This window comes from Eptesicus fuscus, chromosome 14 (assembly GCF_027574615.1).
Source record: "Eptesicus fuscus isolate TK198812 chromosome 14, DD_ASM_mEF_20220401, whole genome shotgun sequence".
Lineage (NCBI taxonomy): Eukaryota > Metazoa > Chordata > Mammalia > Chiroptera > Vespertilionidae > Eptesicus > Eptesicus fuscus.
Window position 1 is genome coordinate 31,044,133 of NC_072486.1, and position 23,094 is coordinate 31,067,226.

Genomic DNA, 23,094 nt, shown 5'->3' on the forward strand with positions numbered 1-23,094 from the left:
AGCCTCTGGTGGTATGCAAGTAGCCTGAGGTCAGTTCTGATTCACCAGCTAGGGGCAAGTGGTGGTCACTAGGTTGATTAGTTACCTTTCTTACCCCACATATAATTCGATAAGCCTTAAAATTTTTTAAACAGCTTTATTAAGATATAGTTTGCATAATTCACCATTTAAATACAATTCAATGGTTTTGAGTATATTCAAGATATTTTCATTACCCCCCAAAATAGCATGCAGCCATCAGCACACACCCCATTCCTCCAATACTTCTCATCCTTCCCGCCTCCCCCAGCCCTGCCCACACAACCACTGACCTACTTTGTATAGAGTTACTTATTCTGAAGATTTCATATAAATGAAATCATATACTATCTGGTCTTTTGTGACTAGCTCCTTGACAATGTAATGTTTTTAAAATTCATGTTGTAGCATGTACTTCATTTCTTTAAAAAAGATTTTTTTAAACAAGTAGTTTATGTAAACAAGATGCTTGACTTGAAGAAAAACTACCTAGGACTCGTTTCTTTTAGAGTTCTTTATTCCTACTTAAAGATAAGTTTCCCTGCATGTAACAGCTATATACAAAAAAAGTTATAAAACTGCCCAGCCAGTATGGCTCAGTTGGTTGAGCATCGTCCCATGCACCAAGAGGTCGCTTGTTGGATTCCTGATTAGGGTACATGCCCAGGTTGTGGCCTCAATCCCCAGTAGAAGGTGTGCAGGAGGCAGCTGATCAATGTTTCTCTCTCATTGATGTTTCTATCTCTCCTCTCTCCCTCTTCCTTCCTCTTTCTCAAAAATCATTTTTTTTTAAAGAATTATAAATCTGTCCTTGGTTTTACAATAATAAATGGAAAACATTAAAATTCTTCAATCAAACAAGGTATGAAAAGATTTATATGTTCTTTTTTTATTAAATAGTGAAAGCAAATTAGCCTACTGGAATCTATAATAATAAAAGGGTAATATGCAAATTGACCAAACGGCTGAACAGCGGACTGACTGTCCGGATGACCTTCCGGATGAAGCCAGGGCTGCGAAGGCTGAGGCAGCTGGGGCTGTGAGGGCCTACTCTTGCACAAATTTTGTGCATTGGGCCTCTAGTATAAAGATAAAAGTTAAATGAGCCTGAGCATAAAGAAAAGGGGTATTTTCACTGTACTAGTATTCCTCCCATCCCATCTTCATTTGATGTACAATAAAGGAATGGAGAAAGGAAAAATATGAAAGAATAGAGAAAACTACGCTGTAGCAGTCAGATGTGGTAGAACCAAATTGCAGTTTTCTAACTGAGAATGTATACTTGGTATACATACTCCCCCTTTAGTAGACAACTGCTGTCTGCTGCTAGAAGACATCAATTTCATTTTCATCCTTGTTTCCAACTATGTAGGAGTAATTGTTTCACTGGTTGACTGCCCTTCATATGGGAATCTAATCTGCCTTATTGAAAAATACTGGAGTTCAAAATAGACCTTCATTAATTTAAGTCTCACAATGCTCCACAGAACTATCTTGCCCCACCATCTTCAAATTAACATGACCTTTGTTCTTAGTCTTGACTCCTTGCATGTCACAAAAACAGCATCAGGTTCATACCCACTGAGCACACAAGTACAAGGAGTAGCAAAAAAGTACATTTCTTTTTATGGCTGAAAAACTTTCCACCATATAAAATAAACATTTTATTTATTCATTTATTAGTTGATGGGCATTGGGGTTATTTACACTTTTTTGCTATTTTGAATAATGCTACTACAAACATTTATGTATACATTTTTGTGTGTATGTATGTGAATATGTTTTCCATTCTCTTAGAAAGGTGATACCTTTCTCTCTCTCTCTCTTCCCCCGCCCCCCTCCATACTTCCCTCTGGGTCATGAGATAACTCTATGTTTAACCTTTTGAGAAATTGCCAGACTTTTCCAAAGGGGCTGCATCATTTTGCTTTTCCACCATCAATGTATGAGGGTTCCAAATTTTACACATTTGTTATTATGTATTCTTTTTTTTTTTTTAGGGAGAAACATTGATGTGAGAAACATTTTTCAGTTACCTCCTCTACATGTCCCAACTGGGAATTGAACCTGCAACCTTTTGATGGACAGGACTACATTCCAACCAACTGTGCCACCTGGCGAGGGCATTATGTGTTCTTTTGATTGTAGCCATTTTAGTGGGTGGGCAGTAGTATCCCAATGTAGTTTTGATTTAAAATAGAAACATCGATGAGAGAGAATCACTGATCAGCTGCCTCCTGCACGCCGCCACCCCTCCCCCGCACTGGGGACCGAGCCCACAACCCGTTGATTGTGCCCTGACAGAGAATTGAACCGTGATCTCCTGGTTCATAGGTCAATGCTCAACCACTGAGCCACATTGGCTGAGCCAAAAGTACCTTTAGATGTTTACTTTTTTATCTTATAAAGTGAAACCTTTAAACAGATTCAGATTTCAAAAGTTTTTCTTGGCTCTTGAAAGATGTAGTAACTTATCACTATTCTATCCACTTTTCTATAATTGAGAAAAGTGTATATATATATATTTTACAAATATTTTTATTGATTTTAGAGAGGGAGAGGAAGAGAGAGATAGAAACATCAATGACGAGAGAGAATCACTGATTGGCTGCCTCCTGCACACCCTCTGCTAGGGATCAAGCCCCATAACCCAGGCATGTGCCCTGAACCGACTTCCTGGTCCATAGGTCGGCGCTCAACCACTGAGCCACACTGACTGGGTGAGAAGTGTTTATCAACTTTTCTTTGTCACTTCATAATAGCTTGATAATTTATTTTTTTATTTTTAAAATCATTTTTATTTTTCTACTAGAAGCCCGGTGCACGAAATTCGTGCACGGCGGGGGGTTGTCCCTCAGCCCAGCCTGTACCCTTTTCTAGAATTTTGTTCTGTTCTTTCCTCTGGGATGTGTTTCTTAGTCCCCTCTCTTGCAGCCTCCCTGTGTTTGTTTCTATGTATTAGGTGGAGCTGCTGTGTCTGCTGGGCTTGGTAGAGTGGCCTGATGTCGTAGGTGCCATATAGTATCCAGTGGCAGAGCCTCCCCCATCACCTGAGCTGGGCACTCCAGGTATGCACCTTTTCCCATGTGATCTGTGTACACCAAGCATGTCAAACTCACAGCCTGTGGGCTGCATGCTTTGTTTATTTGGCCTGTGTTAGCCTTTGAGTTTGACATGCGTGGTATACACCCTCCTCTTGTAGATGAGTCTTGATTGATGTTGGCATGTAATGGGAGGGATTCACCCCCAGGCCAATCGGCTGCAATGACTGGCTTTGACCAACCACCATGGAGGATAGCTATGCAGAGACCTACCACACAGAGCAGGACTTACTTCAGCAGCATTCTGGTGCCTGCTAATTCCATCTCTTGAGTGTGACACTGTGGAGGTGTTTGGGTGGTTCAACATGGTCTGAAGCTGACAACTTGGTGTGCTGGTTCTGGGGCCTCCCAGGAGGTCCATGCCAAGGTCAGCTTCCACCTGTGTTCTGACCAGGGCCACCTGACTTGAGCTACAAAGTGTTTTGCAGATGGCTGTTACTTGTGCTGGGCTTGGAGGCCTACCTGCTAACCACACCCATTGCTGCTAATGCTGGGCCTGGAGCCACTCAGCAAGAGATACGGGGCACAGTTAGGCCAGATATGCTTGTTTGAGAAATTTTAGAAAAGTAGGAAGCATGAGCAAAGACAGATCATTTGTATGAAAAAGCCACTGAAAATAGCTTCAGTGAGCCCGAAAGTTGTGTGTGTGTGTGTGGGGGGGGGGGTGGGTGGCGGGGGGGGGGAGGTCTCAGGAAATCACCAGGGAAGGGCAAACAGCAACAGCCAGGTTGATGGAGACTCAGATGTGTTGCCCACCTGCTGAGAGGGAGGGCTTATCAAAGGAACTATGGCCTCTGCTTACACTTCTGTCTGGAAGAAAGCTGCTCCACTGCCCCCTGCTCTCATCCTGATGCCTGGCAATTCAGTTCCTCCTTGTATGTCCCTGGTGCCTTTTGAGCTGCTACCCAAGCACTGGAGCTCAGAGGAAATGAGTTAAAGTAAGTCTGTATGTGGGCCCTTTAAGAGGAACTGCCTGGGACTCCAGCAACGCTCTGTCTCACTCAGCCTCAATTCCTGCTAGTTTTTACAGCCAGAAATTATGGGGACTTCTCTTCCCAGCACTGGAACCCTGGGCTTGGAAGCCTAGTGTGGGACTGATACCCCTCATTCCTCAGAGGGGACCTCTACAGGGGAGATATCCCTCCTGCTTTTTATCTGCCACATGTGGATGTGGGACCAACCTGTTCCATGTCTCTGCCCCTTCTACCAGTCTCAATGTGGCTTCTTTTTTAAAATCCCTAATTATAGGACTTCTATTCATCTAGAAATCACTCGGTTCAGATAATCTCAGGTTTTTCTTAATGATGGTTGTTCTGCAGTTTAGTTGTAATTTTGATATGGTTATAAGAGGATGCGAGTACTGCGTGTATCTACCCTGCCATCTTGACTAGAAGTCTAGCTTGGTAATTTTTAAAGTTTAATTTTATATTTTACTCCTCTTACTCCTACTTTAATATTGAGAAAATGAACATTTCTTCTGAACACAACTGTAGTCATTATAAATTAAGACACTGTGGTGCAATTACAAAGTAATAAACAGGTCTCTATAACTTTTTTTTTAATCCTCCCCCAAGGATATTTTTTCCATTGATTTTTAGAGAGAGTGGTAGGGAGGGAGGGAGAAACAACAATGTGAGAGAGACACATCAGTTGGTTGCCTCCCGCACACTCCCTGACTGGCGCCAGAGAATGAACCTACAACCCAGATACATGCCCTTGACCTGAAATTGAACACATGAAACTTTGGTCCATGGGCAGACGCTCTACCAATGAGCAACACCGGCCAGGACTAGCTTAACTTTTCTAATTATTTTTCAGCCTGTAGGTGTGGGAAAATTAAAACTTTGAGCAAATTATTTTAACTTCTACCTTACTTCCCTATTTCTAGGTCTTCCCAGTAACCTATTAAAACAATCCCCCCCCATTTTTTTTTTAAGTTTGATTCTAATATTGACTGCCCATTTCCCAACTCTGACTATTTCCCAATAACATCCCAATCCCATATATCATTATATCATGAAACTCTTCAAGGATTTTTTTCAATTGCTCACCAAGACATCATCCACCTTAGTAAAAAGATCACATGGATTTCTCTAATACTTAAGCGTATCATCATTTGTTCAAGATAAGGATTTACTGTGTTTGTTTCCCACAGTTCCTCCACCCAATCTTATCCCTGGATTTTCACTGATTAGTACTTCAGGCTGGCCTGTGTTAAGCTCATGTAGCTCCTCCTTCTGCACTGGGGCAAAAACTTGTATCACCATTGTAAAGGATATCATTACTCTTTATCTGTGAAGAGTGGAACAAGAAGAAATCACTAGGTTCAGATAATCTCGGGATTTCAAAAGGATTAGAGATCATTTCTCATTTCTATAGCACTTATGTCAGAGAGCATCCAGACAAAAGGTAGGGTATAACTATTCTTTCTAATAGTTTGCTTGTGTTTTACAAATCTAAACTTCCAAATAGATATGTTTTGGCTAGAAATTCACAATTACATTTATTTATAATTAAGAAATTTATTTGGTATGATTTTAATTAAAAAATAGTGAAAATAGCTAAAAAAAAAAGGCTGTCTTTTCAAAACTTCATTTTGTAAGCTAACTTCTAAAATAACTTCCTACTTAGTTCCTTTATTGAGAATTACAGAGCCATTATATTGACATTGAAATATTATGTGTGTGTATTGGTTTATGTGTATGAACATATACTAAGGCATGTTTCTGTTTCAATAATATATGTTTATATATTGTTTCAACAATATTTATACTTCATGAACTTTTTTAGAGCTGAATCATTTCCTTTTTATTAAAAAAAAAAACCTAACACCTAAGAACAAGGCAAAAAGCATTTCCCTTTAAGTATTTAAACTACTCATTCTAAAAATAGTCTATTCAAAAATTATTTCTACCCCACCCAATTGCCTAAACTAAGAAACAAGACTAACAACTTAGAGATATTATTAATGCTTTAATTTCTATTTAGAAAAGACTATCATAATTTTAATATAATCTTGTAATTGCCGAGGAGATGATTACTGTATAAATTTGGTTTTCATTTCATTAATTTAGGATTTTTAGGTTTGATCTATAATTTTCTGATAATATTTTTATTTTCAAAGCCTTAGTATTTTCAACATTTATCTTTCATAATTAAATCTACTAGTAATGATAAATAAAAGAAACAAGTAAGAAACAAATGTTTTATGTCATAAAGTTCATTGGAGTATCATATTGCTTTAAAGAAAAGCCAATAAGTATATATCAGATTTACTTTATGCAGAATATCTCATAATAAGTGCCCAGATTTTTTCCAAATCCAAAATATCAAATACTGCATCGGGACATGAAAATTAAGATTCTAGATATATGATTTCTTTATATTTGTGCCTAATTTTCTCTAACAAAACTGGTTTAGAGTTGTTTCACTCTTTTCTTCTCTTTCAGAAACATGGTTAATGAAGTTGAAATAAGTATGACAATTTAAAAATGTCTAAGGCAGTGTGTCTGATGGAACCTTCTATGAGGAAGCAATGTTCTATTATTTGTGCTGTCTAATTTGGTAGCCATAAGCCACACATAGCTATTGAACACCTGAAATGTTCAATACAGCAACTGAACTAACTTAGTAATTTTAGTTAATTTTAACTAATTTTAATTTACATAACTAAATTTATTTTAATTTTTTACATGTTATTAGTGGCTACTGTACTGAGTAGTACATGTCTATGGTATTGAAATTATTGAATATTTTCATTTACAAATACTTTTGAAATGGAGAAAAGTGATTTCTTTAACAATAGCTATGAACATAAATTAGTAGACCTCTGAGCTTAATAGGAATGACTCTTGTTCTAATATGAACCCTCTTTTTACTACCCAAAAAATTAATAATAAAGTCCTGTTTTTCACATGGCACAATACATCATCTCTTAAGTTTATATAAACCAAAAAAAAAACCAAAACACCACACTGGTACAGGCTGCCCTAAAAAGACAATCAGGCAGTCATTAATTACAAATATATATGTGAATTATATCTATATTTATAATAATAAATATAAAAATATATGTGAATTAAATAAGTGAATGGTCCATGTATATTCTTTATAAGCAAAGAAATAAATGATGTAGTGAGGAAAGAAAAAGAATGCTGTAGAATTTAGTGTATTTTTTTTTTCAAATTGGCCAGGGAAAAGTCTGTGCAAAGAATGAAACTGCAACTGTCAAAAAAGTGAGAATTAGAAGTAATTTTAAAAGATTTATTCCAGGCATAATGTGAAGCCTGGAAAGATAAACCATGGTAGATATATGTTGAGTTGACAAACTTCAGTTTCCTGAGAAGACAGTGAATTTATCTGAGTAGTATGAAAAGAAGGAAATAACGAGGACTTTAGAAATGAATGAGTCTTCATTCTATTCTTATTTCTAAGGCTTTAGGTGATTCTTTTAAGTATATATTTGAAAATTAAAAGGATTTTTAAACCTGGTTGTTTTGAAGTCTCTCAGAGCTGTAGAGATGTATTCAGATAAATGTTTTTCCATGAGTGCAACTCTGATCCAGGCTCTACCCTAAAAGGAAGAAGAAAGAATCAAACACGGGGGGGAAATTGAAATTAAAACATATTTTGCTCAATATAAGCATTTTAATATGTAAAGAACAACCCATTCAAAATATATATTTGGTAAAGACTAAAAAATTTTAAGTAGATAATAGGTAAATTTTTATTATGCATAATATATAGTTTGTTTCTCTGAAGGTTTAGGGTTAAGCATGTCAGATTAACTTCCTATCCTCTGAAGAAACAGAACCATTAATACTGAGTTACTTGGATTAGAGACTTCTTTTGAATCACAGAATGTAATCAGAAGACTTATGTTCTATTTCTATACCCAAAGCAACATGCTAAATAAAATGACTTCCCTTAAAAAACACAAGAGTGCATTCTCTTTAGTAAAAAACACTTTCATACAGCTTGTTTAAGAAAATTTCTCACCTATCCTTCCAGAGGGAGGGTTTAGACAACTAATAATGAACCAAATTTCATTATCATGCATCCTAATCTTGAGTTTCTGAATTTGGTACCACCATAACAGTATAAAAACCTGTTACCAAATTTTTAGACCAGAAAGAACAATCACACAACAAAAATATCCCAGATGCGTGTTCTAGCACAAAATCACAGAAACAGATAATTCTGACTAAATGTGATCATTTATTTTTACTTAGAAAAGGGATAACATCATTCAATAGTTGGGACTAACCAATTAATTTTTTTATAATCCAAAGAGACTATAAAAAAAGAGATTGCATTTATAGTGAGAACTTTAAAATTCAATTACTTTCATTTTTACTCAGCCTTTTCACCAATCTCCAGAAAGTCCAGTAAGATCGACTATGTAGAAAACCAAAACAGTGCAATGACAGTTGAGAATCAAGGTGACTACTGACCAATATATATCATGGTTGACTACCAGTATGGAGGGGGGGGAAAGCATTCTTTAGAAATTACTCCAACTCTGGTAAATTCACCAGGCTCTTAGACAGGAGGAATAAAAAGGGAGTCAAATCTAGACAGTGATAAAACAGGCTTGGAGCAGCAGTATTGTCCAAGCTCAAAACCCTTTTAGCTTTGCCCAGGGCTCACTCCCTTGATCTTGCTGAGTAAGCCTAAGGGAGCCTACACTTCACTATAGCTGGATGGAACAGTAGAAGGAAGAGGCAAACCACTGGCTAGCAGTCTCAAGATTCTTGAAATTTCATTTAAAAGACACAGAGACTAGTAGTGGTAGCTTGAGTCAAAAGGCCAGGATTTCACCAAAACAGAAGGAAAAGTTGCTCTCCAGAGAAAGTTAGTTCTTATCTATTGCTAGATAAGAAACGTGGGAAAGTCCTGCTTCCTCGTTTATTAATTTCAATCCATATGAAACTGGGCCACACCTAGTTTCCAGTTCTTGGATGTTTGTGGGATTCTGTTATTGTGATAATAAATTGTGATAATTTTTAAAGTATTTTTATTGATTTATAGAGAAAGAGGAAGGGAGAGAGAAAAACACTGATGTGAGAGCAAAACATCAATTAGCTGCCTCCTGCAGGCCCCCTACCGAGGATCAAGCCTGCAACCTGGGCGTGTGTGTGTGTGTGTGTGTGTGTGTGTGTGTGTGTGTGTATAAAAGGTAAAGGGATTAAGAAGCATAAATTGGTAGCTACAAAATAGTCATGGGTGTAATGTATAGCATAGGAAATATAGTCAATAACACAGTTATAACTATGTATGGTGCCAGATAGGTACTAGATTTATATAACTTGTGACCCCTTCACAAGTTATATAAATCACTGAGTTGTACAGCTGAAACTAATAAAATATTGTACGTCAACTGTATAAAAAAAAAGAAAGAAAGAAAAGAAGGAAGTCCCCTGGTCCTGGGAAAACTGATGGTTGATTACCGTAATATAAACCAAAGGAGTAAAGATACTGAATCAAAGAGTATGTATTTCTTTAACATTAGTAGATAAGGCAAAATCATTTTTCCAAATTGCTTTCTACACATTTACAGATGATAGGGTTCCGAACGTGCTACCTCAAAATGTGGATCTTAAGCTGAAAAAGTTTGAGGTCACTCTAATCTACTCCTGCCCCATCCTTGTTCCCTCAAAGCAAGAGATAGATCTCCCATGTGAAAGGTAACTTCCCTGTACCAGGGAAAGGGAGGCATCCTCATCACCACAGTCAGAGAAGGCTGCATAAAACCTTGCTACTTCTTCACCATTTACTTCCCTTAGCCTGAATCCCTCTGCCTTGCTAATTCTTCACAAATTTATGTTTCTTTGTCTAAAAGGTATAAAAAGCTTCCTGCTCTGGTCACTTCTTTGAGACTCATATTTTTGTGGGGCAGTTAACACTTCTTAAGAATGTAATGATATACTAGTATGTTTGGCTCTTTTTGTGTGTGTGCGTTTTTAAATATATATTTCTTATTGATTTCAAAGAGGAAGGTAAAGGGAGAGAAAGATAGAAACATCAGTGATGAGAGGGAATTATTAATTGGCTGCTTCCTGCAGGCTTCTAACTGGGGATCAAGCTTGCAACCCAGGCATGTGCCCTGACCGGGAATCGAACTGTGACCTCCTGGTTCATAGGTTGACGCTCAACCACTAAGCCACCACCGTTTGGCTGTTTTAAGAGCTTTAGATACACATTAAAATATTTAATCCTCGAAGAACTGTGAGTTGGATTATAATACATTCCATACTTTACTAATGAGGAAAAAAACACAGACACCAATAGAAAACAGGAAACTCCTCTCACAACTACCAAACCGACCAACCTAACTGAGTTAATACCCATATACTCTACCTTTCTTCCTATTTCAGGGGATGAACTGTAATCCTTTAAGAAAGTAAAAGAACAAATCACAGAGTAGACAAAGATATTTGAGTTACATGTATTTGAAAATAAGGCTCTCGTTCATAAAATACAAATAAGTCTTACAAATCCATAAGAAAAAGAAGACTCAATTTAAAAATGAGCCTGCAAGGGGAAGATTTTTAACTACAGATTTAATTTCTTTAATAGGTATCAAAATATTCAAATATTTTCTTTCTTTTAGTTTTGTAAGTGATATTTTTTCCAAGAATTTGCCCATTTCCCCTAAATTTTCAAATGTATAGGTGTGAAGTTATGCATAATACTTTCCTTTAGATGTTTAATGTATGTAGGGTCTCTGGGGTTGGGCTCTTCTTCATTCCTGATACTGATAATTTATATTCTCTTTTATCTTCTTTAATAGTTTTGCTAAAAGCTTATCAATTGTATTAATCTTTTTAAAAACATCAACTTTAGGCTTTGATTTTCTTCTGGTGTGCATTTGCTTCAATTTAACTGAATTTTCGCTCTTCGTTAGTTCTTTCCTTCTACCTTGAGTTTATTACTTTTTAAAAATAGTTTCTTGAGATGAAAGCTTTCATCACTAATTTTCAGCCTTTATTTTTTTTGTTTAATAATGCATAAGCCTACTTAAGCATACCTATTTTCCTTTAAGTACAAATTTTTATGTGTTGTATTTTATATTACTTTCCAAACCTTTATTGTGGCTCTTGGGAAAAGAGTTCCTCTGATACAAGCTATTCTGTTTTCACTGGAAGTAGAAACTAATTCATTTCTTACCTCCATGATCATCTTTTTAGGCTCCAAACCCTTCTAACTTGACTCTCTGCCCCTATCCTCCTTTCTATGCATTCTACATACTGTAACCACTTGATCATTTAAAATGTAACCAGATTACATTACTCTACTGCTTTAAAAAAAAAAAAAAGTAAAAAAGAAACCCTCAAGTAGCTCCCCAATGTATTAAGAATTATATTTAAACTCTTAATCATGACCATATCTTCTATTCTACACCTTGCTTCTTCAGCTTACTATTTGCACAGCACATTTCTTCCCATAATTTACATCCTGATTCAACTACTGCTTCACAGAATCCTTCCTGATCTCTTCCACCACGCCTATCACTTTCTAACTTCCTCTGAGATATTATGTATATATTTATGTTTACTGTATTACTAAAATGGAATGTGTGTGTAACATTTGCTCTTTGCCCATCTTTTTCACCACTGCCACTCTATCCTCAACATTTACAACGGTTTCGGGCACACAGGAGGTATTCAGTATATACTTGTTAAATAAGTGAATCAAACTAAAGTGGTAAATAACTTGCTCATAGCTACTAGGCACTGGAGCTACCAGTTAGAAGTGTAGAAAAGGAATGATGTGAAAAATACAGTATTTTAGAAAGATTCATATGAAGTTAAAATGGATAGAGTGTAAAACAAATGGGCAGAATCAGAATACGTCTGTTTTCTGCTGGGAAACTGTCTATTTTTAAAGCTCCCCAAGTATTTCTGACAGTATTCCAGATTTGAGGCCATCACAATAAAGAACTGTCATAAAAATGATCAGAAAAATGGCCTCTTTGCAATACTACATCCTACTATAAAGTTATGGTATTTGATAACTCTGGTATATCTGATTAATGCCCCCTCTGCCTCTGTCAGGAGAACATTTGGCTAATCTGCCTCTGGGACAGAACAGTGACAAGCCAGCTTCTGAGCAGATAGGAAATATGGCCAACCTGAGATGTAGTTATTTTTCTGAGACTACTAATTCTAGTCCGAAACCTAAAAAATTGATGTATAGAAATCATATGCTCCAGAATCCCTGCATACTGTAGAAAGAGCAGGTGCAAATATACCTGATATGGAAAAATATAGTCACGATCTTCAATTCAAATATTTTATTCCATTGTTAGGCTATGTGTAGGCCCTAGAAAATTGGTCCAACAAGTCACAGACTAAGCGAAGAAAGGGAAAGGTCGGCATTTCATAGATTTTAACTTAGAGTGACAAGATATCAGGTCGCCCAGGGTGGCAGTTTCTACAATGTGACTCTAAATTATACAGTGGTACTAGAATTGTACACAGACAATCCGGATTCAATCAGCTCAACCATAGTTAAAGAATGTTTCTATTTCCCCATTAAATGGAATCTGTTTGAGGGCTGGTCAAAACAAAGGCACAAATGCAGGATTTGGCACATGATTGTTCTGTGTTGTTTTGATACTCAACACCATTTTTGGTGTTTTGTGTGTTTCTTTACAAAATAAATATTAACGTTCTCCGCTGAGAGGTGGTGAGCTAGGGTTTGGGTTTCTTTGGTCCACCCATGTCCAAATGTGACATTTCTAATGTTTGTTAGCTTTTCAATTACCTTTTGTACTTTGAGGTATGCTAATTCTATAAATATATTCTCTTCGGTATTGAAAGAGTTTAGAATACACTTGTCATGTTAATCTCTCCCACTTTTAGTTTGAAAATAAGAAAATGAAGTTTATGTAGCACCTGGGTTACTTTCAATTTTCATAGACTTTATCCATTCAAATTACAGCTAGTCTTTTAATCTTAACCTACAGAAACCAAGATATTACTCTTAAACCATAAAGAAAACTAATACAAACTCAATTAAAATGCAAAGGAGAATTCAAATTGTATATTTTTAAAACCTATAAACAGACAATTAGAAAGTAAATAAATGAATAAATTCAATAGTTCAAAAAATGACGGCCAAAGGACTAATAAGACAATTGTGACTAAAAAGAAACTTATTAATATAAGATAAAACATCTATGACAAAAAGGTTTTAATTTTAAAATGTAGTTATAACTGACTTTAAAAAGAAGATATTTATTGACCTAAAAAATATCTGAGGCAGAAAAAAATGATTTAATATAAAAGAGTTCGAAGACACTGAAGCAGAAAGTTAACTGTTGCTCAGACAACCCCTGACTGGACACTGGCAGGAGGCTGTGCAGCAGGGAACAGTGTTTTTAGAAACATCTTCAAAAGATGACAAAAACCATAGCTATTAACTTTACCCAAAAATACACTTCCATATTATGAATTTTAAGCTGTTTAACTGTGTTTCTAATTATGTCACTGAATTTAAATATTACAAATCTTGTTTTAAAAAATAAATATTAAGTTCATTTTTTACAAACCTGTTTTAATTCCAATATATATCAGTCAATTTTGTGAACCAGAAGTTTTCCAAAAGAAAAAAGAATTCCTAAATAAAAATGGATACAGAAACAATAAATTTGGAAACTACACATTTGAAAGATGATTGTTATGCTTTTATAATTCTTTTATAATAGAAAGGGGCCCTCCTATTTTTGACACTTAATAATTACAGAATGAAACTAAGTAGAAAATAAAGATTGCATATAGATATCTAAGGTTTAAGATCAAGATATAATTCAGTTCATTATTTCATAATTATAAACTTACAAGTTACATGTCTGTATAATAAACAAAAGCATAATAATCATCTTTCAAATGTGTAGTTTCCAAATTTATTGTTTCTGTATCCATTTTTATTTAGGAATTGTTTTTTCTTTTGGAAAACTTTTGGTTCACAAAATTGACTGATATATATTGGAATTAAAACAGGTTTGTAAAAAATGAACTTAATATTTATTTTTTAAAACAAGATTTGTAATATTTAAATTCAGTGACATAATTAGAAACACAGTTAAACAGCTTAAAATTCATAATATGGAAGTGTATTTTTGGGTAAAGTTAATAGCTATGGTTTTTGTCATCTTTTGAAGATGTTTCTAAAAACACTGTTCCCTGCTGCACAGCCTCCTGCCAGTGTCCAGTCAGGGGTTGTCTGAGCAACAGTTAACTTTCTGCTTCAGTGTCTTTGAACTCTTTAAGTCATTTTTGTTTTTTTGGCCAAGAGGGACCCTCTTTTCACAATCCAATTGCCCTCAGCTGTTGCCTGGGCTTTCTGTCCATACCGAGGTTGAAGCCTCGTGGTGGCTGGTACCATGGATCTGTCTCTTGCCCAGTGGGATGAGCTGGGCCCTCCCTGGAGAAGAAACCTGGGTTCCCCAAGATATGTGATCAGTGCCGGGGCCCCGCCAGCAGGCGAGGGGATCCCAACGCAGGTGCTGGGCGTGGAGGCCACGGGGGCATAGCCTACCAAGGAGACAGAACTGAACCTCACATCACCCTGCTTGGCCCCGGAGGATGGCTGGTTAGTCAAAGACGGGTAAGATTCCTCAAGGGAGGAACAACCTAAGACAGGCACAGTCGCAGAGGGGCCATCAGGAGAGAACTTGGGGGTCAACAGAGGTGGGGCACAGACCCTCACCCCCCCCCCAACTTTGCAGGGGCCTGAACCCTCACCCCTTCTGAGGGAGGTCTCCTGCCCCCATGGCTGCTTCGCTTCCCATGCCCAGCTCAAATCAGGACCCAGGTAACAGACAGAGACTTGGCCGACAGCAGCTGCCCTCTCACTGCAACAAGACTTATTTGAGTTGTCTTGTACCCATGGTGTGGGGAAGTGTGTTTTTGATATCTAAATTCAGCCTAGTACCAGGAATGCTCAGGGCCTACTCAAGAAGGCAAATAATCCTTTCCACTAATATTTACAGGGTAAAATAAGATTGTTGTTAGAGTATTAAATTTGACAGTAAAGCTGAAACCGGTTTGGCTCAGTGGATAGAGCGTCGGCCTGCGGACTGAAGGGTCCCAGGTTCGATTCCGGTCAAGGGCATGTACCTTGGTTGCGGGCACATCCCCAGTAGGGGGTGTGCAGGAGGCAGCTGATCGATGTTTCTAGCTTTCTATCCCTCTCCCTTCCTCTCTGTAAAAAAAAAAAAAAAAAATAAAAAATTTGACAGTAAAATAGTAGTCAAGTTTTCAGACTAATTTAAATTGGTTAATTGAAATAAGTGAATATTCTAGAAAAATTAATTGTACCGGACAAAAAACTGTTCCTAAAGTGTTAACTAAAATTTTTATTGGTAGTTCATCTCATGGTAAAATTGCATAACACATAATGAACCTAAAGCAGTCATATTTATTGCAAAAAATTAAAATTTAAAAGCTATCAAGACTACATTATAAAATTTCCAAAAGCCTCTTAATATTTAAATCAAAAAAAGGGGGAATAGTAGAAGAATATCATATAAGGAAAAATATTCTGTAAGTAAATTACATCTAGAAAATTTTTACTTTAGAAAATTAACTTTCATTTGTAATGCTAACAGCAAGACACCCATGAAAAACACACATGGTGTCAAAACAAGCCAAAGGAAAATCGTTTGGGCAAAAAATGAAAAAGGATCCCAAGTCAAATTTATAGAAAAGATTCTTTTATTAACTTTTGGTCGAGAATATGTTTGTATATTTTCAGAAAACAACTCCAAGACCATGTGGATTCCTGCAACAGAGAGGAATTGACATGACTGCTCCAGCCATGAAGACAGAAGAGAAACAGTCCAGAGATGGAAGACGCTGACGATGCCTTGCCATACTAGCAGTCAGCAGCTGTGCGTCGCTGCAGGTTGCCCAGGACCAAACCAGAAAGAGTCGGACCTGCATTACCACCATTTGTCCACCATCCAGAACTGAAATATCATTGCTGACACGTACACATAAGGAACTGTTTGACACTGAAATTGGGACTCAAAAGAACTGTTGGCCCAGAAAGAAACTCACTACAGACTGATTCATTTGCCTCTCAGCATAACCATTATTGCTTATCTCATTTTTGGTTCTTATAAGTGTATTTCTAGTATCACATGATCTCACTCATCTAGGGGAAATAATGAACAACATAAACTGATGAACAAAAACAGACCTGGAGACAGAGAAGCATCGATCAGGCTGTCAAACCTCAGAGGGAAGGTAGGGGAGGGTGGGGGTAAGGGGCAGAGATCAACCAAAGGACTTGAATGCGTGCATATAAGCCTAACCAGTGGTCACGGACAACAGGGGGGTGGGGGCATGTGTGGGGAGGGGTTTGTGATGGGAATGGGGGGATGAGGACAAATATGTGATACCTTAATCAATAAAGAAATTAAAAAAAAATAGAAAGTAGCCCTAGCCGGTTTGGCTCAGTGGATAGAATGTCAGCCTGTGGACCAAAGGGTCCCCCGGTGCGATTCCGGTCAAGGACACGTACCTCAGTTGCAGGCTCCTCCCTGGCCCTGGTCGGGACATGTGCAGGAGGCAACCAATTAATGTGTTTCTCTCACATCAATATTTCTCTCTGTTTTTCCCTTTCTCTTCCAATCTCTCTAAAAAAAAAAATCAATGGAAAATATCCTAGGGTAAGGTTTAAAAAAAATAGAAAGGAAAGCTACTATGGCAATCCAATTAAAAAAAAAATGATTAAACTGAAGCTGATATAGTTTATGTCAGCAGCTCTGGCATTTTACAAACTAGATATCTGCTTCTCATTCAATCTGATACATTGTACTCAAAGGTTGAGATCTAATAAAATTAATAATATTTACTGTATTGTCATGGACATTTTTAAGTTACTGTAGAGTGCTTTACTATGTGTGTGTGTGTGTGTGTGTGTGTGTGTGTGTGTGTGTGTTTTGTTTTAAGACTGAGCTGATGGTGGGGAAGAACTCAATGATTACTAATAGTAGTTTGATACCATTGTCTTAATTTGTACACAGGCACCAGCAATTTTAACCGCCATTGCTTCTGCACCAGCAATGAGAATGTTAACACAATGCAAAAGGCAAATAACATTTTGCTCTTACATGAAAAATAGTTTTGACATTATGGACCCCCAGGGTTCTGCTGCACACTGAGAGTCACTGGCTTAGGTAATTCAATAAATATAGAAAATTCACAGAATAGGATACATTTCATTGTTCTCAGTAGTGACTAGATTCATACCTTCTTGCTATTCATAAAGAAACAATAAAGGTTCAAGAGCATTCTAAAATAACAAAATACAATAAAAAAGGAAACAAGCCTCTGAAAGATGTTAAATTTGGTCAAGTGCTTAATTTCAACAAAAAAAACAAATGCTTTATAGCAAAGAGCTTGAAATTTTCTAATTGGGTCAAGACTGCTTAGGATTATACACACTGTATGTTATTTATGTCTTACCTTAGCTCTAGAGGAACTGACATTTTCCATATTTTCAATGCTGCAGATACAATTCTGTGAAACTTTCCGGCAAGCCACTCTGATATAGTCCCAGAAGCTACGAGGACTTTCATAACCAAACCAGGTTACTTGACCTTCAGGAGACAAATTGCAATACAAAATAAAAGAAAACTAGACTAGAAAATTCAAAATGCAAGAACAATAAAACGCTGAAAATTAAAAGGCAGTGTGGTGTGCTGTAATGGAAAGGATACTGATCTCAATGTCAAACAGCCTGAAATCTAGTCCTGGTCTACCTTTACCTAGTTGTGTTACCTGGGGCAATTTATTTAATGAACCTGAATCACAGTTTTCTCAACAGTAAATTCAAACATAATGAAGTAAAAAGAGTCTATACACTAAAAAACATAGTTTAATATCCTATTATTCTAATATAGTCTTTTATATATCACATGGATAATTTTCCTGATGGTTCTAGTTAAGCATTAATTTAAATGTCACCAGTGGTATTCTAAAGCTTTCTCAGAAAAACAAGCAAGTAAAAAATAAAAAATATAACCTTTTTTCTCCTCTTATATAGATACTTCAAAGAAATGAAATAAATGTGGGTGGTCATAACTATAGTAAATATAATCAATTAGAATCCTACATTGACTAATCATTCATAATCTTGTACCCACCCATTCTCATCTATAAAGCCACAAAGTTCCCTGGAACTATGATTCATCTGCTCTCTTCTAGTCACCAACCCTGGAAAAGTCCTTCAGGAATTTACCATTTGAGTGATGTGTCTGCTGATGAACAAATATTCTTATCTGTGTATCACAATATTGTTATTTCTATGCAGGACTTTGAATAGCAGATCCATGGGAACTATTTTGCACTCTTAGTATTTTTAAATGGGATATGAGACACAGCTTAATACTTTATTCAATTAATCTTACCTAGGCAAGTTGTTCAATCTTAATGTAGAAATATTAGCTTTTATATTTTTAAATCTGTGCTTTTCTGTTTCAATTAATTTTTTATCTCAAACTTCCCCTTCCCCAGTAATAGCTTCTCTCTAAGCAACATCAAAGTGTTCTTGTCAGCAAGCACCGTTTTAGGAGCCGTGTCTGAAATGGTATGTGATTTCCAATCATGGCAGCCCATACAAACACCTGGGTTTCCTTTAAAAATACTCATGCCTGGGCTCCCCCAAAACTAAACGATCAGAATCTTTAGGGGCAGGTCTAGGCAATGGTATTTTTAACCCCCCTCCCCGATATTTCTAATAATATACTTATGGTTAATCAATGAATAGAAAGCCTATACATTGCGACAGGTAACTCCTATCATCTTTCAGGACATTTTAAAGGCCTCCTGTTCTTATAAGCCCTGTGTGATCTCTATGGCGATTCAGTCCCTCCCTACGTGCTGGCATGGCATCCTGTGCTCACTTATCCTTATCAGTACCTGTTCACTTGATTTCCTCACATATTAGGTGGTAAAACTGCTAAGGCAGGAATTGTGTCTTATTTTTCTTTAAACGGATCTCTAGCACTTGACACAGTGCTTGGATCATAGTAGGCATTAAACAAAGCAACTGATAAACCAGCACAAAACACATAATCTTAATTGCTGTGCTATATAAAAACTTGAATTTTAAAAATCTGAATTAGTATCTTTTTAGAGTAACAATGACAATCTAGTATCAAGATTCTCCATGCTAGATTACAAATGCTAAATATTCCAAACAAATACATTTACATATATAAATAAAACACAAAAGCATCTACAAATCCTCACTCAAATATATAACTCAAATGTCTCTTTAAAAATCAAATAGTACTACTAACAAACAGAAATCTGTAAGAACACTGTATTTAAAATATCTCTTCTTCCTCTCAATCAATCCCCATTACTGTCCTTTACTTTTTCTCTTCTTTAGTTAAAGAAGTTCCTAGAACAGTATCTCAATATAGTTTGTCATTAGGGCAATATTCATGCCATCAATTTGTTAGCCATTTGGAGAGGAAGCAGGGTACCTAGTGGTTAGGAATATGGGTTTTGAGTCAAATCACTTTCTATCTATGCGATCTTGAGCAAATGACTTCACTGTATAAGTCTTTCTTCTATAAATTAACAATAGCTGTAGTACTGACATGAAAACACTTGGAGATTTGAGAGATAATGTGTGTACAGCAATCAGTATACAGTATAGTACAGATGTTAACAATTTCTATCATTATTATTACTACTGTCAAATAGTTAAGGGACCAAAGCTCCTCTTCCACCACAATGTGGGAATGAGATGTAAAATTAAAAATTTTTACCATAACTTGCTTAGAATCTAAAAAAAATCTTTAAAATTTATTTCCTAATCAACCTTTTCTCCTATCAACCATTCTAACTTTATCTCCCTAAAATGATTAGTCTTAACTAATTTTCTTTGCCTTCAATTAATTGGGATCACCTCATAATTTTAAAAAAGGAGGTATAGCTAGCTGCCAGTCCTCCCTCAAGAAACAGAGTGCTAAACAACAGCAAAGACCTTAAAAAAGGGAGAATCTCAAGGTTTCTCTAATGATTTCATTTTAAACCTCATGAGTCTGACATGGCCAAGGAAAAATAGGAATAGTAGAGGTGTTAAAAACCAAAGAATATAACAAAGTCCTATTTTTAGAGGAGAGAAAAGAAAGATTAAAAAATAAATAAATAATCTGGAATTAGGTTAAACAGAGAAAGAATGGGCACTAAATCCTTAGGACTCTTATTATGGGTAGGATATGTGATCTACAAGACTTTTACCCAAGACATGACAAGATTTCCAAAATTGCAAACTGAGAAACTAAACAATTAATAGAATGACATATAAGCATAACTTGCAGGGTTTTTTAAAAAAACTATTAGTATCTTTATAATACTCTACCTACTCAATCAACTAGAGGTGAGGATGATTTGGCTTGATTCTGCCTTCTCCCCTCTTCCATGTGCATCATTTCCAATGTGAAGTTCTTAAATCAAAACACTGAATTGTTGTCCACATTCAAAAGATCAGCTTTGATTAGGAGAAGGTGGATTCCCTTGTTAGAATCACTAAACAAACTCTCATGTAAATTGTCTGTATATCCTAGAATTTTATTTAAGTAATTAAATAATTTCTGCATCCATGAAAAGGGTTGAATTTAATTTTAAATAATTTAGAATTGTTTGCCCATGCCAGTGTAGCTCAGTTGGTCGGGCGTCTTCCCGTGCACTGAAAGGTTGCAGGTTTGATTCTTGGTCATGCCCAGGTTACAGTCTTGATCCCCAGTAGGGGGAGTGCAGGAGACAGCTGATGTTTCACTCTTACATCAACATTTTTCTCTTTCTCTTTCCCTCTCCCTTCCTCTCTCTCTCTCTAAAAAAAAAAAAAAAAAAAAATCAATTAAAAATTTTTTAAAAATAATAAAAGTATTCAATTGGTTATTTGAAATATCATTAGTTGAACATCACTTTTACTTAAATACAGATTAACTGCTAGCAAAAGACTGTACTTATTCTGTAACCAGTATGCAATAGGAAAATTTAAAAAAACCAAACACTACAATCTGATCATGACTTTAAAAACCACTGAATAAAGAATCATTTCCAAGATATTCCATTTCCTTTAAAAATAACCAGAAAAGCAAATCACATTACAAGACGCTGACTAACCTGTATCTCAAAGAAATTTTATTCCAGAGAAAAAATATGCTGTCATTAAAAATTCTCTTTTTAAAGCTCTGGTGAGTACAGATGTATAATATGCTTTCAATTTTATATATTCTTACAAGTTGACTTTTTACCAATGACAAAGTTAAACAAGCTTTTGACACTCATTCCCATTAATCCAACTCTAATTTGTTTCATGCACAGAAATAAGTGGTGAAAAGTTTGCTAGACTGAAAGGTGATCTGCTAATAACAAGCTATGTAATAACTTTCCCACTGAACTGCCTCATTTTCTGCACCTAAAAATAGCACGTGATTTCTAGAATCCAGTATTATTCTAAAATTACTCTTCTACATTATTTAAGTCAAACGCCTATTCATTTCATGCAATATGTTTGTGTTTGGCTTATAAGTGGTTCTCTAATGAAGTAGTGGTTAATGACATGTAATCTTTTGATAATATAAAATATAAATGAATATGTTAAGTGACTCCCTTTCTCCACTCTTTATTAGTGCCTAAGATGAAAGAATAAATGGAAACTGTCCTCACAAGCTCAAGTTCTGTCAGCATTGTGATACATCACCTAGATGACAATATCCAAGACAATTGCCTGTAGCTGCTATTCATCTAGACAAGTAATAAAAACAGTCACATCAAGTTTTAATAAATCACTCTGATATCACTGCAAATGTTTTCAGATGCTTAAAGGAAATTGATTAATTATGGATTTACTGTTGGCAATATATTAATATTTAGATATTAAACTTTTCACTTTAAATTTTGTAACAACAGCCCTAAGTTTCTTACTGCTAACATATAAAATCAGTTTGATATTTTCCATTACCTTTTTACTAAACAGAGAGAATTCCCATTTCTGTAAGAGTCGGAATCTTTTCCGTTTAAAAAAAGGTAGTTCAACCCTGGCCAGTGTGTTTCAGTGGGTAGAGCACGGGCGTGTGCACTGAATCTCAAGTTCGATTCCCAGTCAAAGGCACATACCTTGGTTGCAGGTTTGATCCCTGGCCCCAGTTGGGCGTGTGTGGGAGGCAACCAATCAATGTATATCTTTCACATTGCTGTTTCTCTCTCTTTCTCTCTCTCTCTTTCTCTCTCTCTCTCTCTCTCTCTCTCTCTCTCTCTCTCTCTCTCTCTCTCTCTCAATGACAAGATTAATTGGTATCACTTCATAATATGTCCTCTGGTGAGGATTAACAAAATAAATAAATAAAGTAGCATTATTAGTTGAGATACATATTTATTAGACCATTCATCCAGCTTTGAAGATAAAATTATGATCTTAAATAATATTCTAAATAAAATATATTAATGTTCTAAAAAAGACAAAGTTAAACACTTTAAAAATAACTTTACCCTTTACACTGAATCTTAAGAAGTCTGAGTCTTGACTAGGTAATTGTACTTATATTGCTAGTTCTGTATGTTACTTACAAGATGCTTCAGGGAAATCATTTAGCAAATATGAATCACAGTTACTAATCTATAAAATGTAATTATCAACTCTTATTACAACAATTAATGTCTTGTTCACTGCTAAGAAATTTATCACAGATATCTAAAACAAATGTCTAAAGTATGTACCTATACAATAAAAGTGAGTCAATTATAAATCTTCTAAAACAAAAAATTAAGATAAACAAGTTCATCTGAAAATCTGAAAACTGAATTTGACTTAATAGGTTTACTTATCCCAGTAATTTGACCATCTTTCCAAGTAGAATATAAGAGTTTTGTGGGGGGGTTTTCTTCCAGCAGCATTTTTAATATAAGGTTTAGAATACTGGCAGATTTAATTAAAGTAC

At 35.9% G+C, this 23,094-nt stretch overlaps 1 protein-coding gene across 6 annotated transcripts in view; it reads right to left on the reverse strand.

Moving 5' to 3' along the window:
• Window positions 1–23,094, reverse strand: part of RUNDC3B (RUN domain containing 3B) — a 102,339-nt gene that overhangs the window by 44,310 nt on the left and 34,935 nt on the right. For all 6 annotated transcript variants that reach the window (XM_054726177.1, XM_008149436.3, XM_054726176.1 and 3 more), the window contains 2 exons: window positions 17,600–17,733; window positions 7,607–7,692 (listed from right to left, as the gene is read on the reverse strand). In XM_054726177.1, coding sequence (XP_054582152.1) covers window positions 7,607–7,692; window positions 17,600–17,733 — 220 coding nt within the window. The remainder of the gene's footprint in view (window positions 1–7,606; window positions 7,693–17,599; window positions 17,734–23,094) is intronic.